This window comes from Myotis brandtii, unplaced genomic scaffold (assembly GCF_000412655.1).
Source record: "Myotis brandtii unplaced genomic scaffold, ASM41265v1 scaffold576, whole genome shotgun sequence".
NCBI classification, from domain to species: Eukaryota; Metazoa; Chordata; class Mammalia; order Chiroptera; family Vespertilionidae; genus Myotis; species Myotis brandtii.
The window spans coordinates 141,301-155,641 of NW_005370156.1; the positions used below are offsets into that span (position 1 = coordinate 141,301).

The window sequence follows — 14,341 nt, forward strand, 5'->3', positions numbered from 1 at the left end:
CTTCCCCCCTGAAAATAAAAAAAATATTTTGGGGGGGGGGGATTCTGCTTAAGGACACACTAAAATGCAGCAGCATTAGAAAGTTCAGATGCTTTTTAAACTATTTGAAAGCCACCATTCTAGAACTTTTAGTATTGCAGTGTTTCATTCCTTGATGATGCCAAGAGATTGCCATATAACCTTCACACATGCAGTCCCAGTAATAGACATGCCAACAGCCTTGCACAGAGCAGAGAGGCACTTGTTGTGGCCACCAGCCTGCTCCCAACCCACTTAACAGTCAGCCATCCCCGCTCTGCAGGAGCAGCTGTGCATGAAGAAGGTGGCAGCCAGGCCGGGCCTGTGGGTCAGAGCATGAGGAGGCACAGGGTCCTGCCTGCACATCTTCACCAGGTGACCCGCCTGGACACTCAGCTTGTGCCCAAGAAGAGGACCCTGAGTGAGCTGGAAGGGAGCCGTGGGAAGAGGCTGTGAGGGACTAGCTCGGACAGGGAGAAGGAGAAGCACAGGAGCGAAGTGAACGGAGGAAGCAGCTGCTGGGCTGCTGTGTCTGGACCGCAGAGGAGACACTCACTCAGGACAGCCCTTGGGCAGTTGTTCTGACCCAAGGAGCATCCGTGGCTGCCCCATCCAGCCGACGGGGCGGGCAAACAGAACAGCAGAGGCCTCACAGATGGAGCTTTCCTTGGTCCCTCTCTTGCTCTGAACTGTGCCTGGGGCCCCCACAGGGACGAGAGGGTCCCCACTTAGCACCCTGGCCAAAGGTCCAGCAGTCACATAATGTCATCGAACCAAACAGGCTATGCAGAGGCCTGTGCCCTGCTGTCCGTAGCAGCAGGGAAGGTTCCGGCAGGAGTCCCCAGCCTGAGTACAGGGAGCTCCTCTGATGCGGGGGAAAGCGCCCTCTCCCTGCAGCGTCAGCAAAAGCGTGTTTCGGGTACGCAATTCATTCACTCATTTCCCTGTAGCTTATCTCTTCCTGCAAACAGAATGCTTGGAAATGGCTTTTGCCAGTAAAGCATGATCGTTGAATCCCAAGACAGCGTTACCCTCTATTTCCTGGATATGGGTACATTTTACAGAAAACATGGGCCCAGAGCAATGCCTTCTTCTTGGCTGACTCTGTTCCCTTTCGTTGGAAAGGGCAGAGTCTCGATCTAAACCTCAGTTTCGTCAGGAGATCTTTCCTGCTGGCCACCCCCAGCTTTTCTCAGAAGGTCGCCTGGTGTTACTTTGAGCTTGCAGGGCTGGCTCTCACTCACTGTTAAGCTCCTACACCAGGGGCATGTCTGTGTGCTGAGGAGAAGGCCCGCCCACTCTTGCAGAGTGGACAGCGGGTGACATGGTTCTGGAAAATCAGTGGTGCTGGGACACGTACCCTGGGGCTGCCCAGACGCGGGAGTTCTTGAGTGCTGGAGGGACTCGGGAAAACTCATGGCATGACTTGAGTCTTGAAAGATAGGCAGATTTTTGGGAGAGAGACTGTGAGGTTGAAGCAACGGTTGTTTGCCAAGTCGCAGACTTGGCATGATGAGGAGGGACCTGGAAGAGCTAAGGGGATTTAGGAGAGGGGAGCGGGGTGGGGAGAAAAGCTGTGACCAGCTGGGCCTCCACTTACAGGTCCCAGTGGCCTCCTGTTGCTGATGGCATTGGAAGCCCTGCCCAGCCACTGGCAGGCAGGCACTAACGTCCTTTCCAGCCCCCGCCCGACAGCCTCCTCCCTCCCACCCACCCTGCGCCTCCATCTTTCAACCCCTATTGCATGCAACCCCCTCCTCTTTCTCTCTGCTCCACACCCTCCTCATCCCCCAGCTGACAGTCCTGCACCTTCAGCAAAGCTCAACTAGAAGCCTTCCCTGCCCACACCAGGTGGCATTCTTCCCTCCCTGCGCTCCCAAAGCAGCTGTGTGTCCTCAGTCACTGGCCTTTCTGGCTCCCACCAGCATCACCACCACCACCACTGGACAGAGGCCCTCCAGGCTGCATGTGGGGACCTGTTAGCTGGGTAGAGTGTGGGCGTCTACCCGCTTGGCTTGCCCCCAGTGTAACTGGGAGGTGTTTTTAAGTGTTTCCACTTTCTGCATTGTGTTTAGAAGGCAGAGGGAATGTAGCGTTCCAGTTAGGTGGTTTGCCCTTGAGCGAACAGGAGTTAGGACTCTGATCTTCCAGCTCTTTCCCTCTGGGTCCTTTAGCCTATCCCAACATCCGCTCCATTCGAAAAGCAGTGACTCAAGACTCTAATCTGAGGAAAACTGTAAACCAAAGAATGTGCAGCCACTTCCTGGCTGATGCGGAGATCCTGGCAGGCTTGCTATTGTGGGAGAGCGTGTGGGAGAGGGGTGTGGTATGTGTCATGAGCTAAACAGTATGGGGCCCTGGAGGGCAGGGAGAAAACTGGAAGCACTTGCAAGCAATCTCTTACCTACCTTCAGGGAAACGTTTGTACCAAACATAGAAACCCTTTTGCTTCCTGTGTCAAATGTTCTCTCTGTTTCCGTAGTAGCCCTGAGAAGTAAGTGATGCTGTGTGTGGCGTAATCATCTCTTGGTTGATGTTGTTTAGCGAAAGCATTGGAATTAGGCATCCTCGGCCTCATACTCATTTTAGCAACCTTCCAGCTTGTATTTTCTCTAACTTGAATTGAAACTGTCTGGAGCCATGATTCAGCCTGTTGCATGGGCGGGTCAGACGGTGCAGGCTGTAGGCGCTTGCTGATGCTTGACGCCTGGCCTCTCCAACCTTCTTTGTTCAGCTGCAGTCAGCAGAGGAGGTGTGCTAACTGGGAGGCATTACCAAGGCACCTTTCCGCCTGCTGCATTTGAATGTTGCTATGGCAACTGATAAGCCCTAGAAGCAGCCCCAACTATTGTTTCTTTCTTCAAGGGGAAGAAAACATCCCCGATTGCCACCTCAGTGATATATGTACACAGACAAGGCAAGGATTTGGAGCCCGGAGGGTAGAATATTTGGTGCACAGTTGGTGGGTGTAGTTCTGGAGTGGACAGGGCTATGCACGTGGCCATTTGAGGTGGTGGCTGATGGCAGGAGTGAGCTGAGCTGAGCAGGAGCACTGGGCACTGAAGCAAAGCAGGAGCCCTGCGTAAGTGACGTCATCTTTGCTAATGGGTGGGGTGAGTGCTCGAGTGCCCGTGGGGGCCTGGCCAGCACACTCCCTTGCCCCTGCTGCCAGCTTCCATCATGGTCCTCAAAGTAAGGCTCTCTGTAGGTGAGACAGGTGACAGCCAGATGACCTTGGGCAGTGAGTCTGCTGCTAGAAACCATACAAAGTAAAAAAGTCATCAAATTCTGGGAAGGTTTACGGGAGATGGCAGCACGGGAGAGCGGGAGAAAGAGCACTGGCCTTGGATGGACAGACTGACCTAGGTGCCCCTGCTCTGCTCCCCACCCTGGGAGTCCTCGAAGCCTTACGTAGCTCACCTGTCTTCAGGGTCCTCATTCAAAACGGAAAATAAGTCCAACTTTGTAAGGTTGTTGTGAGAATTATAGATAATGTACTGTCAGCCCTTCGTCTCCATGGGTTTTGTGTCTGTGGATTCAACCAGCCACAGATCGAAAACAGTATACGTATTTTCATTTCACGGTTGGGAGTCTGCAGATGTGGAGGGCCAACCATATGCGTTGTTCTATGACATTTTACATAAGAGATTTGTGCATCCTCGGATTTTGGTACCTGTGGGGGTCCTAGAACCAATCCCCTGCGTATACTGAGGGATGACTGTATATAGAGCACATCTGCTATGACCAGCCAGTACATAGTAGGAGCTCGTTAATGTTAAATACTGGTCAGAGTAACAACTGAAAGACAGAACACAGACCTGGACTTACTCCGTGTTTCCCGGCATCAGGGCCAACTGGAAGTTTTTAGAAATATCCACATCGGGCTTTCTGGGTCAGAATTTGCAAAGATGGGACCAAGGAATCTATATATTAAAAAGCAAAACAAAAAACTTCCCAGGGTAATTCTGATGGAGCCAGCCTGTGACTCCAGGTAGGAAATTCACTCACTTGTTTGAGGATAGAGTGTAGCAGCGCCGGATTTCCCCCACTCCCCACTCCTGCCAGCCCTGTCGCGCTCCTTTCATTCTCCTTCTAAACTCCAACGGCTTCTGCTAAAATCACCTGTGTTTGGAAGCAGGGCTGTTCGGTGAAGTGGCTGGAGGGAATTTAATAAGGAAGGCAAAGAAACACTAAAGTGAAGCGAGTTGAAAAGCATCTCCAGGAACCCTGTGTGCAGCCCCTAGCTGCCCCTTTGGCTCCCTAATGGTTATAAACGTGACATGTAAGGTGACTTGTACCGTACGCCGGAGGCTTGAATAGGAGCCTAGCATGCCTAGAGCTGAAGTTGTTTTCTGCACCCACAGGAACGTGGCTGAAGAGTGGCCTTGGCCTCGTGCACCAGGAAGGCAGCCAGCTGACGTGGACGTACATTGCCCCTCAGCTGGGGTACTGGGTGGCAGCCATGTCTCCCCCCAACCCAGGTAACTCGAAGGCAGCACCGCAGGCATGGGGAATGGTGCCCTGAGGGGTCAGGTTGAGTACATTTTTGAAAATAACTTCAACGGGGACATCACATCTTTAAAATGGTTGAGAGTCTGAAAAATCAAATGATGAAACGAAGGTACTTCATGGGATGGGGAGTTCTGGTTGGAACGCTCCCATCCAGGATAAGAATCATGCATGGAAAATCATCTGGTCTCGTGACTCTGTTTCTCTTAGACAGCTGCCATAGGAAATTCTTAATCTAAAGCCCGCAGAGGCAGCTCAGACCTCCTCCCTAATTCCTGAAACAGCTGTGGCCGGTGTGAGAGAACATGTAGGGAAAGGCATTCAACAGAGAGACTCACAGAAAGTCATCACGAGTGACGTCTTGGGGCAGAAAGCTCAATATGGCATTTCCAAAAGGTTTTCAAAGCCTTGTACCCAGAAGAATATTCATTTCCATTTAGGAAATGTGAATGAACTTACATTTTTTTTAAATGTGACTAAAAGTTTATTTTTTTAACCTATGTGCCCCAATTTATCCCAGTGAGTATTCCAGACTTGTTTTTCAAAATAGTCACCTTAGGAGAATTGTTTCCATTGGCGCACAAAGCACCTTTCGAATGTGTCGCGTGGACTGCCTCCATTAGTGAGACGCTTCCTGGCAGCAGAGCTTGGTGCCAGGAACAGAGGTACAGCTGAAAGCCGTGCGCGTCCCCGTCTGGCGAGTACAGTAGGTGACAGCCTAGGTCAGAAGGCGCTATGATTGAAGAGTGTCTCTTGTAAATTAGCCATGAAGGCAGTTCCAAAATGGGAGTCCACAGCGTTTCGGCAGTGTAATTATCACTGGAAGGAACACTGAGACTCCCAAAGTAACTAATTTATTGGGGCCATTCCAAGATGGGTATTGAAAAGTCTGTCACCGTTTGCTTTATATTTCCATCCTCAGAATATGTGCACACTTCACATCTGTGTTTGCAGAATATGTGTTTCCCTTTATGTACTGCTCTTGTAGTAATATAAGCGTGAACCAGTCTCCAAATCTGAAATATCTAGGAGATGATGAAGAGTAAGGAAAGAAATTCCTTAAGTACCAATGCAGAGGCCACAAATCCCAGGCATTAAAGTTGACTTTCATTTTAGACCTGTTTCAAACAACCTTGGCTATCAGTTTTCCCATCATGAACAGATTAATAGATACTTCTGTAAAGAGGGGAGAAAGAACTGCTGGGTGTAGGTCCTCTGAAGCTTCCCAGCAGTAAAGGAAGAGGAAAAACAGCTATAAAGAGCATACATAGCACAGTCCCTGGTGGCATGTAATGTAGAAACATGTGTTGGTAACCTCACAGCCATCGCTGTTATTAAAACAAATTACCGCGATGCTGTGTCTTCCTGAGCCCAAAACCAACAAGAAAATAATTAGGGTTTTCCTCTTTAGTTCGCTGGTTAAGAAGGAAATGAAGTACGCCTGTGAATTTTATAAAAGTTTACATTGGCAGAAGTTAAAATAATAATATTTTAAGTACTTAAAGGAATTGAACTTTACTTGGAAATGACTTTTATGTACACCCAACATGTTGGTGACCCTGCCAAGGCACTGCCTGTGCCCGCGGTGCCCGAGGAGGCTTTGTGTAAAACAGAATTGTTTCTCTGAATGATTAAGGCAGGATATGGTTGTCAGATATTTTTCCAAGTTTTGTAAATATTAACTCCACCCCCATTGAAGTGAATAATGTTGTCTTTTGAATGTAAGTAATGTCACTATTTTCAAAAGCTAGTAAAACTCCTTGGGCTTATCAAGCTCTTAAGAGATTTGTCTCCTTCAAAGGGTTTTTTAATAAATCTACCCCTTAGAATATAAAAAGTCAATAAGTAAATGGGTGAAACAATATAAAACCACATTTCTTCCTTCCCACCTTTGGTGCACTGCCAGGATACCTGGACAAAGATCGTAATTTGGGAGGTTTGTGTTGTTGCTGACCACCTGTTGTCAGTGACGTAAGATACATTCTTACAGATGCTGAGCATGAAGAGTCTAAGTTAAAGTACTTCCTGAGACTCTTTACAATGTAAACGAAAGTCTGTTTACCTCTGATGACCTGGTCTGTGAGTTCTGGAGAGGACTGTGGCCACGTCAGGTTAAATCATTTTGAAAAGTTATTGTAGAGGAACATTTAATTTTTAAAGAATAGAAGGCATTTTAGAAACACTTGACACCCTATATGGATGGGGGTTTTTTCTTTCTTTATTAAGGTATTACATATGTGTCCTTATCCCCCCATTGCCCTCCCCACCCCCTATATGAATGTTTTTTAAGTCATAGTACATTTCCTTCATACATCTCAACTAATTTATTTAGGCAAAGGGCTCTTCACACCGTCACAATGACTGCCCAGTGAAAGTGAGAATAAAATCTTGTGGTTTTTTTTTTCTCCTGCAATATAAAATCTCCTGATATTCAGGACATCTCTCTGAGCGTAAGAGTCCCGCCCATTGTATTATCATGCATCCATTTGCTTTTATTAAAAATCATGTGTTTAGAATGCTGAACGCATGTGGCTCTCAGCTAAGGAGGGACCCTGATGCACTGCATGTAGTATTTGCGTATTCAGAGCCGCTGGCCACAGCTGCTTCAGTAATGGGGCTGGCTGGTCATCCCTCCTCATTGATGACATCATGGTATCAGCTGAAGGGTGTCTGCATCTGCCCTGCCAGTAAGAATAACAAAAACATGACCTTTGCTCTAGCCAGTTTGGCTCAGTGGATAGAGCATCAGCCCTCAGATTGAAGGGTCCCAGGTTCGATTCCAGTCAAGGGCATGTACCTGGGTTGTAGACTCGATCCCCGACCCCTGTTGGGGTGTGTGCAGAAGGCAACCAATCGATGTGTCTCTCTCACATCGATGTTTCTCTCTCACATCGATGTTTCTCTCTTTCTGTTTCTCCCCCTTCCTCTCGGGTGAGGATTAACCCATTCGAAAAATATCCTCCGGTGAGGATTAACAAAGTCAAAAAACACATGACATTTGTGTTCTTTATTCCTCTGTGTATTTAAAGGTTTCCACAAATCTAAAGTGTCCTTTTCTGACCTTCTAGGTCCCGTTGTCACACAGGACATTACCACGTATCACACGGTGTTTCTTTTGGCCATTTTAGGAGGAATGGCTTTCATACTTTTGGTTTTGCTGTGTCTCCTTTTATATTATTGCAGGTAATGTTTTACCATTTGGGCAATATCTTTTTTTCATTTGGAATGGCTTGTGCAAGCATTGATATGGAGGTCTTTTTTCTTCTTCTGAATCGAGGTCTCTTTTTTTATAGGTAGGAAAAATACCTACACATTGAATATTTGTCATCTGACTTGCAAACGAATGAAGGACATAAGAGGCACACTTTGTATAATATATAACATTGCTTAGAAGGGCAGTTCTAGAAAACAGTTTGACAGTTGTCCTATGATTGGTTTAGAATATACCTAAACGCTGATTAAGGTGTGATATTCTCAAGGACAAAGCAGAACTATTTTTATTGTGATGCCTCGTCTGTTCTGTTTGTGAGAATGCTGACTGTCGATTCTAGGGGTAACGGCTTTTGAATGAATGACTCCGATGTACTTATGAAAGCCTGCGGGTGAAATGTGTGGATTATGGTGCTCAAAATAAGGCTGAGGGTGTGTGGGGGGTGAGCAGGCTTCTGGCTTGTTTCTTTCTGTGGAAATTGCGAGTTAGGATTTTACTTGAAACGCAACCATGGCGAGAATCTTTAATCTTTGGGTTCGGATTGTTGTCTCTTGATCGCAGGCGGAAGTGCTTGAAACCTCGTCAGCACCATAGGAAACTGCAGCTCCCTGCGGCCCTGGAGAATTCCAAAAGAGATCAGTCCACCTCCATGTCTCACATCAACCTGCTGTTCGCCCGTCGGGAGTCGGAATTCCCAGGCCCACTCTCTGTCACCAGCCACAGCCGCCCGGACGCCCCGGGCACCAAGGAGCTGATGAGTGGGGTCCGTTTAGAAATGATGTCTTCCAGTGGAGACGTGGACCTGCACACCCCCATGCTGAAGCTGTCCTACAGCACCTCCCAAGAATTCAGCTCTCGGGAGGAACTCCTGTCTCATAAGGAAGAGGATAAGAGCCAAATCTCCTTTGATAACCTCACACCGAGCGGGACGTTGGGAAAGGACTACCATAAATCCGTGGAGATTTTCCCCTTAAAGTCCAGGAAGTCTGCGGAGAGAGAAGGCTACGAGTCCCCTGGCCGCAGTGACTACAGGAGGAGTTACAATGCCATGCTGTCACAGCCTTTATTTGAGAAGCAAGACCGAGACAGTCAGGCCTCCATCAACCATATTTCCACGGGAAGTAAGCTCACCATTCAGGAACACTTGTACCCCGCGCCTTCCTCTCCCGAAAAAGAGCAGCTGCTTGACCGCAGACCGACTGAATGTATGATGTCACGATCCGTAGACCACCTGGAAAGACCCACGTCTTTCTCGCGGCCCGGCCAGTTGATCTGCTGCAGCTCCGTGGACCAGGTCAATGACAGCGTTTACAGGAAAGTGCTGCCTGCCTTGGTCATCCCCGCGCACTATATGAAACTGCCCGGGGACCACTCCTACGTGGGCCAGCCGCTGGTCGTTCCAGCGGACCAGCAGCTTGAGATCGAAAGACTGCAGGCCGAGCTCTCCAGCCCCCATGCGGGGATCTTCCCGCACCCCTCCTCTCAGATCCAGGCCCAGCCCTTGTCGTGCCAGGCCATCTCCCAGCAGCACTTGCAGGACGCAGGCAGCCGGGAGTGGAGCCCGCAGAACGCATCCATGTCGGAGTCTCTGTCCATCCCAGCATCCCTGAACGACGCGGCCTTGGCCCAGATGAACAGCGAGGTCCAGCTCCTAACCGAAAAGGCTCTGATGGAACTTGGCGGCGGGAAGCCGCTCCCGCACCCCCGGGCCTGGTTCGTCTCCCTGGATGGCAGATCCAACGCACACGTTAGACATTCTTACATCGATCTCCAAAGAGCGGGGAGGAACGGAAGTAACGATGCCAGTCTGGACTCCGGCGTGGATATGAATGAGCCAAAATCTGCCCGGAAGGGAAGAGGAGACCCTTTGTCTCTGCCGCAGAACCACCCACCTGTCCAGGAGCACCCTCAGAAGGAGCCGAGGGCGGCGGACAGCACCGCCTACACGCAGCTCGTGTACCTGGATGACATGGACCAAAGCGGCAGCGAGTGTGGCACCACCGTCTGCACCCCCGACGACAGTGCCCTGCGGTGCTTGCTGGACGGCTCCAGCCGGAGAAGCGGCGGCCAGCTGCCCAGCCTGCAGGAGGAGACGACCAAACGGACTGCGGACGTCCCCCCCGAGCCCCTGGCCAGCCCCGATCAGAGAGGGTCTGCTCACGAGGACGACGAAGAAGACGACGAGGATGACCAAGGAGAGGACAAGAAGAGCCCGTGGCAGAAGCGGGAAGAGAGACCCCTGATGGCATTTAACATTAAATGAGTGACTGCAGAGTCACCCAACCTAACAGAATTGCCAAAAATTCTTACTGATGGAAGCGCTTACACGTTTGTGGAGGAAGTTGAACGATGGCAACCATGGCCTGTGGACATTTCCATTTCCAGTTGTGTAAATGTTCGAAAGGAATTACAGTGATGGCTCGGAAGAAAGGAGGGCGGTAAGGGGTGCCTCACCGCCAGGGAGGTGGCCGAACATCGCGTCTGAGTGTCCTTCCACGTGCTCGCCGTGTCCCCCGAGGACGCTGAGAGACCACAGTGATGTTGCTGGTTCTGACGATAACCTCAGTTCTCCCTCAGATTCCGGGAACAGATGAAGCTCTTTTTTGCATCGCCTGAGTCAGTTTTATCACGATAATGCTCCTGTGAAGTTATGATGGAGAAATTAGCTTGGCACTTAGTGTCTCGAGGTATTCATGACCTCGGAGGAAAGCTATGCATTGCTGCTTCATGCTCTTACTTTGCCTAGGTTTTTGCTTTGCGTAGGCTTTGTTTCGGGTTTGCTTTTTTTATAAGCCCAGTTTGGTTGTCAAGATTTTATTTCTTCATTTTGATCTGTTCTGGTTCTTGGTGGTTTATTTCCATGTCTCCATTCAGGAACTCCTGTCATCCCTTAACATCCAAGCCTTTTAATGAAACTGTACTGAAATTTTTTATCAGCTGAGAATCCTTCAATTCTGGTCCCATTAACTCCAAGTGCCTTTTTTACAGTAACAACAGACAGTCCCTCACTTATCCTCTTTGTTTTTCTTAACTCCTGTAATGGAACTGCCTGGATTTTATAAAGTTATTAAACGATGTCCCTTTTCTTTGAACTGCATGCTGCCAAGTGCCCGTTTGTGCACAGAATTCCGATTTCCGCGCAGTGTACTCTCCAGTTCTCCTGTGTGATGTGGATTCTGTTTAGCTAAGATAAACTAGAGGACACCCTAAAGACTCCCCCCCACCCCCACCCACCACTCCATCCCTTTGGCCACTAGCCACCATTATGGTTTTATTGGCTGTTTGTATATATGGTTACGTATTAGCGCTGGAATTCTTTGGGCTGATCTTGCTCTCCCAACATCAGTATGGACTGAGCAAGTGAACTGAATGTGACTATTAAAAAAAAAAATCTTATGTGCTATCCAAAAGTGCCAGAATGACTCTTCTGTGCATTCTCCTTAAAGAGCTGCTTGGTTATCCAAAAATGAAAATTCAAAATAAACTTTGAAGGAAAAAAAAACCTTTCTTATAGTCATTTTCATTCATTCTGAGCCATTATTTGTCTCCAAGTTGTTATGAAGAAATTGCTGTTCATTTCTTGGCAGTCTAAATGCCAGTTGGTTGGACTTATATTCAAAGACCACCATGAATTTAGACTATAGTTAAAGTCCTTAAAATCCACCTTTGCGTTTAGTTTCATCCAAGAATACAAAGTAACATTGTGTGGTGTTTCATATAGGGAGAGAGATCTGCACTTTCCAAGAAAACTGAGGTTTTATGTTCAATATTGATTCACTTCACTTTGTAACAGCTGCCAAAAGACCTTATTAAAATGACCAGAACCATCCCAGATGTGTAAGACTGTTCCTCAGAATCATTCATGGAAACACTGGAACATAGAAAAGATTGGCGGAAGTAAATTAAGCTGTGCTTATAGGAACAGCTTCCTTACAAAATCTTTATTGGTGAATTCCAGGCAGGCAGAAAACTAATCAGGCTGATTTTCATTATTTTAATTCTAAAGAGTAAAGTTTAGTATTTTGCTTTTAAGAGGGAAACCTGTTGAGAGATTCCCCACAGTGAAGGACAGCTAGGTGGAAGTCTGTGGTGTAACAAGTGAGCAGAGCTTTGGGAGTGAACATTCTCACCGATAGGTGGCAGGTGAGTCCTTGCAGACTCCACGGAGACTCCAGGGAGAAGCCCTTTGTCAACTCTCCTCCAGAGAAAAGGTAAGTGGCCTCTCCCAAGAATTCCCAGGGTGCCCTGGCCAGTGTGGTCCAGTTGGTTGCACCTTGTCCCGTGCATCGTACACCAAAAGGTTGCTAGTTTGATTCCCAGTCAGGGTATTACCCAGGTTTCAGGTTCGATCCCTGGTTGGGGGTGCTTGCTGGAGGCAACTGCTTGATGTCACTCTCATATCCATGTTTCTCTCTCCCTCTCCCTCCCTCTCTCTCTCTAAAAGTAAAAATACCCCTGTCGCCCTGGCTGATTTAGCTCAGTGGATAGAGCATCAGCCCATCGGCCAAAGGATCCAGGTTTCGATTCCGGTCAGGAGCACGTACCTCAGTTGCTGGCTTGATCCGTGTCTCTCACATTGATGCTTCTCTCTCTGTGTCTCTCCCCATTCCCTTCCACTCTCTTTAAAATCAATGGAAAAATATCCTCGGGTGAGGATTAACCAAACACACACACACTAAAAAATCAATTTAAAAAAAACAAACACATTAAAGCAAAAATACCCAGGGTCAGACCTAGGTGACTGGGGGAATGCTGGGAGATCCCAGCCCTTTGGAGCTCTTCCTGAGGTTGCTGCCAGGACAGTCACCTTAAAGCATCAGTTTTCAGAAGAATATTATGGGAGGTCTGGCAGGAAGACTGGGGATACGGGGGGAGGGCGGAAAGGGAGGGTCTGACTTCGCATTAGGCTAGACATACCCGGGTCTGCCGTGAGTATAGAAAGTAGAGCAGCCAGCAGTGGTGAGAAGACACTGTTTGCCAAAGATGGAGCTTAACTCATCTTCACTTACAGGTTAACATTTTTGCTCAGGGTGTCAGCACTGGTCACCCTGCTCATTGTCTGCACAGAGCATCGTGACTGCAGACTGTAAACATTTATCTTCTCTCTAGTCTGTTAGGATAAAATGTCAGTGTTGCCAATCAATTCTATTGCCTGAAGGACCAAACCCATCAAAGGCATCATGCTTATGCCACCTAGTGGTGAGTGTTCACCAGCCTATTAATTAAGGAGACTTCAATCTGAATAAACGGGTCCAGGGCCAGCGCTGGGAAGACAAGGATGGGTGTGCCCAGGGGTGACTTGGACCTGCTTCTGTGCTCCAGGTAATGAGTTGGGACTGACATCTGTTGAGTCTCTGACTTGGAAACGATATGTTGAGAACATTAATGGATTCTATTCTAACAATAATGCACTAAACTCTCAAAACTTTATTAGGAAGATATTTTTAGTTAGTTTACACCTAACTAAATTGAGGCTTGGGGGTTAAGTAATTGAGGCCACTTGTCTAGGAGCTGTGTAAACAACCAGCTCTCCGGAAACAAATGCATTTAAGTTATACATGTTTCTGATTAAAGGACGTGTAGGACAAATCCCAGCAAAATACATAATTGTAAATTCCATTTGACAGGTACTCTCACAGAATACTTTCATTGATTTTTGTCACATCTGTTGTGGCAATTGACAGAAGGATATAGCTCTGACATGAACATTAACGGATTTTTTACATGAATGATTAAAATGAAATTGAAAGAACAAAGACACATGTCAGAACATCACAAGTTCATTCCTCATAGCATGTCTTCTTTGCTGAGTCAGGTAATGGCTGCTGAATGCTGGAAGAATATTTGGTTTTTTAATACTGGAAGACTATTTCCTCAACTTGCTGTGCTAATCGCAATGGTATGGGTCTAGACGTGATGCCGTTTTTGTTTGTTTTTTAAATATATTTTTATTGATTTCAAAGAGGAAAGGAGAGAGGGAGGGAGATAGAAACATCAATGATGAGAGAGAATTATTGATTGGCTGCCTCCTGCATGCCCCCTACTGGGGATCAAGCCTGCAACCCGGGCATATGCCCTGACCAGGAATCAAACCATCACCTCCTGGTTCATAGGTCGACGCTTAATCACTGAGCCATGTTGGCTGGGCTAGACATAATACAGTTTTAAGTTTAATCTGCATTATTAACATTTTCTCCATCGCTTTCTTAAGTCTAGACCAGGGGTGGGCAAACTTTTTGACTCGAGGGCCACAATGGGTTCTTAAACTGGACCGGAGGGCCGGAACAAAAGCATGGATGGAGTGTTTGTGTGAACTAATATAAATTCAAAGTAAACATCATTACATAAAAGGGTACGGTCTTTTTTTTTTTAGTTTTATTCATTTCAAACGGGCCGGATCCGGCCTGCGGGCCGTAGTTTGCCCACGGCTGGTCTAGACAGTCAACAAATCAAGCATTGATTTGTGGCTTTGCCAGTTTCCATGGTGTAAATACTCCCATGTGGCCAGATTCAAGCAACTAGAGTGACATCACTACACTCAAGAGTTGGGAAGAGAAGTCCTGTAGCACACAGTTATATTTCCACCAGATGCAATAAAGGTAA

At 47.7% G+C, this 14,341-nt stretch overlaps 1 protein-coding gene across 4 annotated transcripts in view; it reads left to right on the plus strand.

Moving 5' to 3' along the window:
- The window catches only part of FAM171A1 (family with sequence similarity 171, member A1), a 94,994-nt gene extending 83,754 nt beyond the window's left edge, over positions 1-11,240 (plus strand). For all 4 annotated transcript variants that reach the window (XM_014549942.1, XM_014549944.1, XM_014549943.1 and 1 more), the window contains exons 6-8: positions 4,383-4,499; positions 7,596-7,710; positions 8,300-11,240. In XM_014549942.1, the coding sequence (XP_014405428.1) occupies positions 4,383-4,499; positions 7,596-7,710; positions 8,300-10,001 (1,934 nt within the window). In that variant the 3' untranslated portion in view covers positions 10,002-11,240. The remainder of the gene's footprint in view (positions 1-4,382; positions 4,500-7,595; positions 7,711-8,299) is intronic.
- Positions 11,241-14,341: the final 3,101 nt, after the last annotated feature.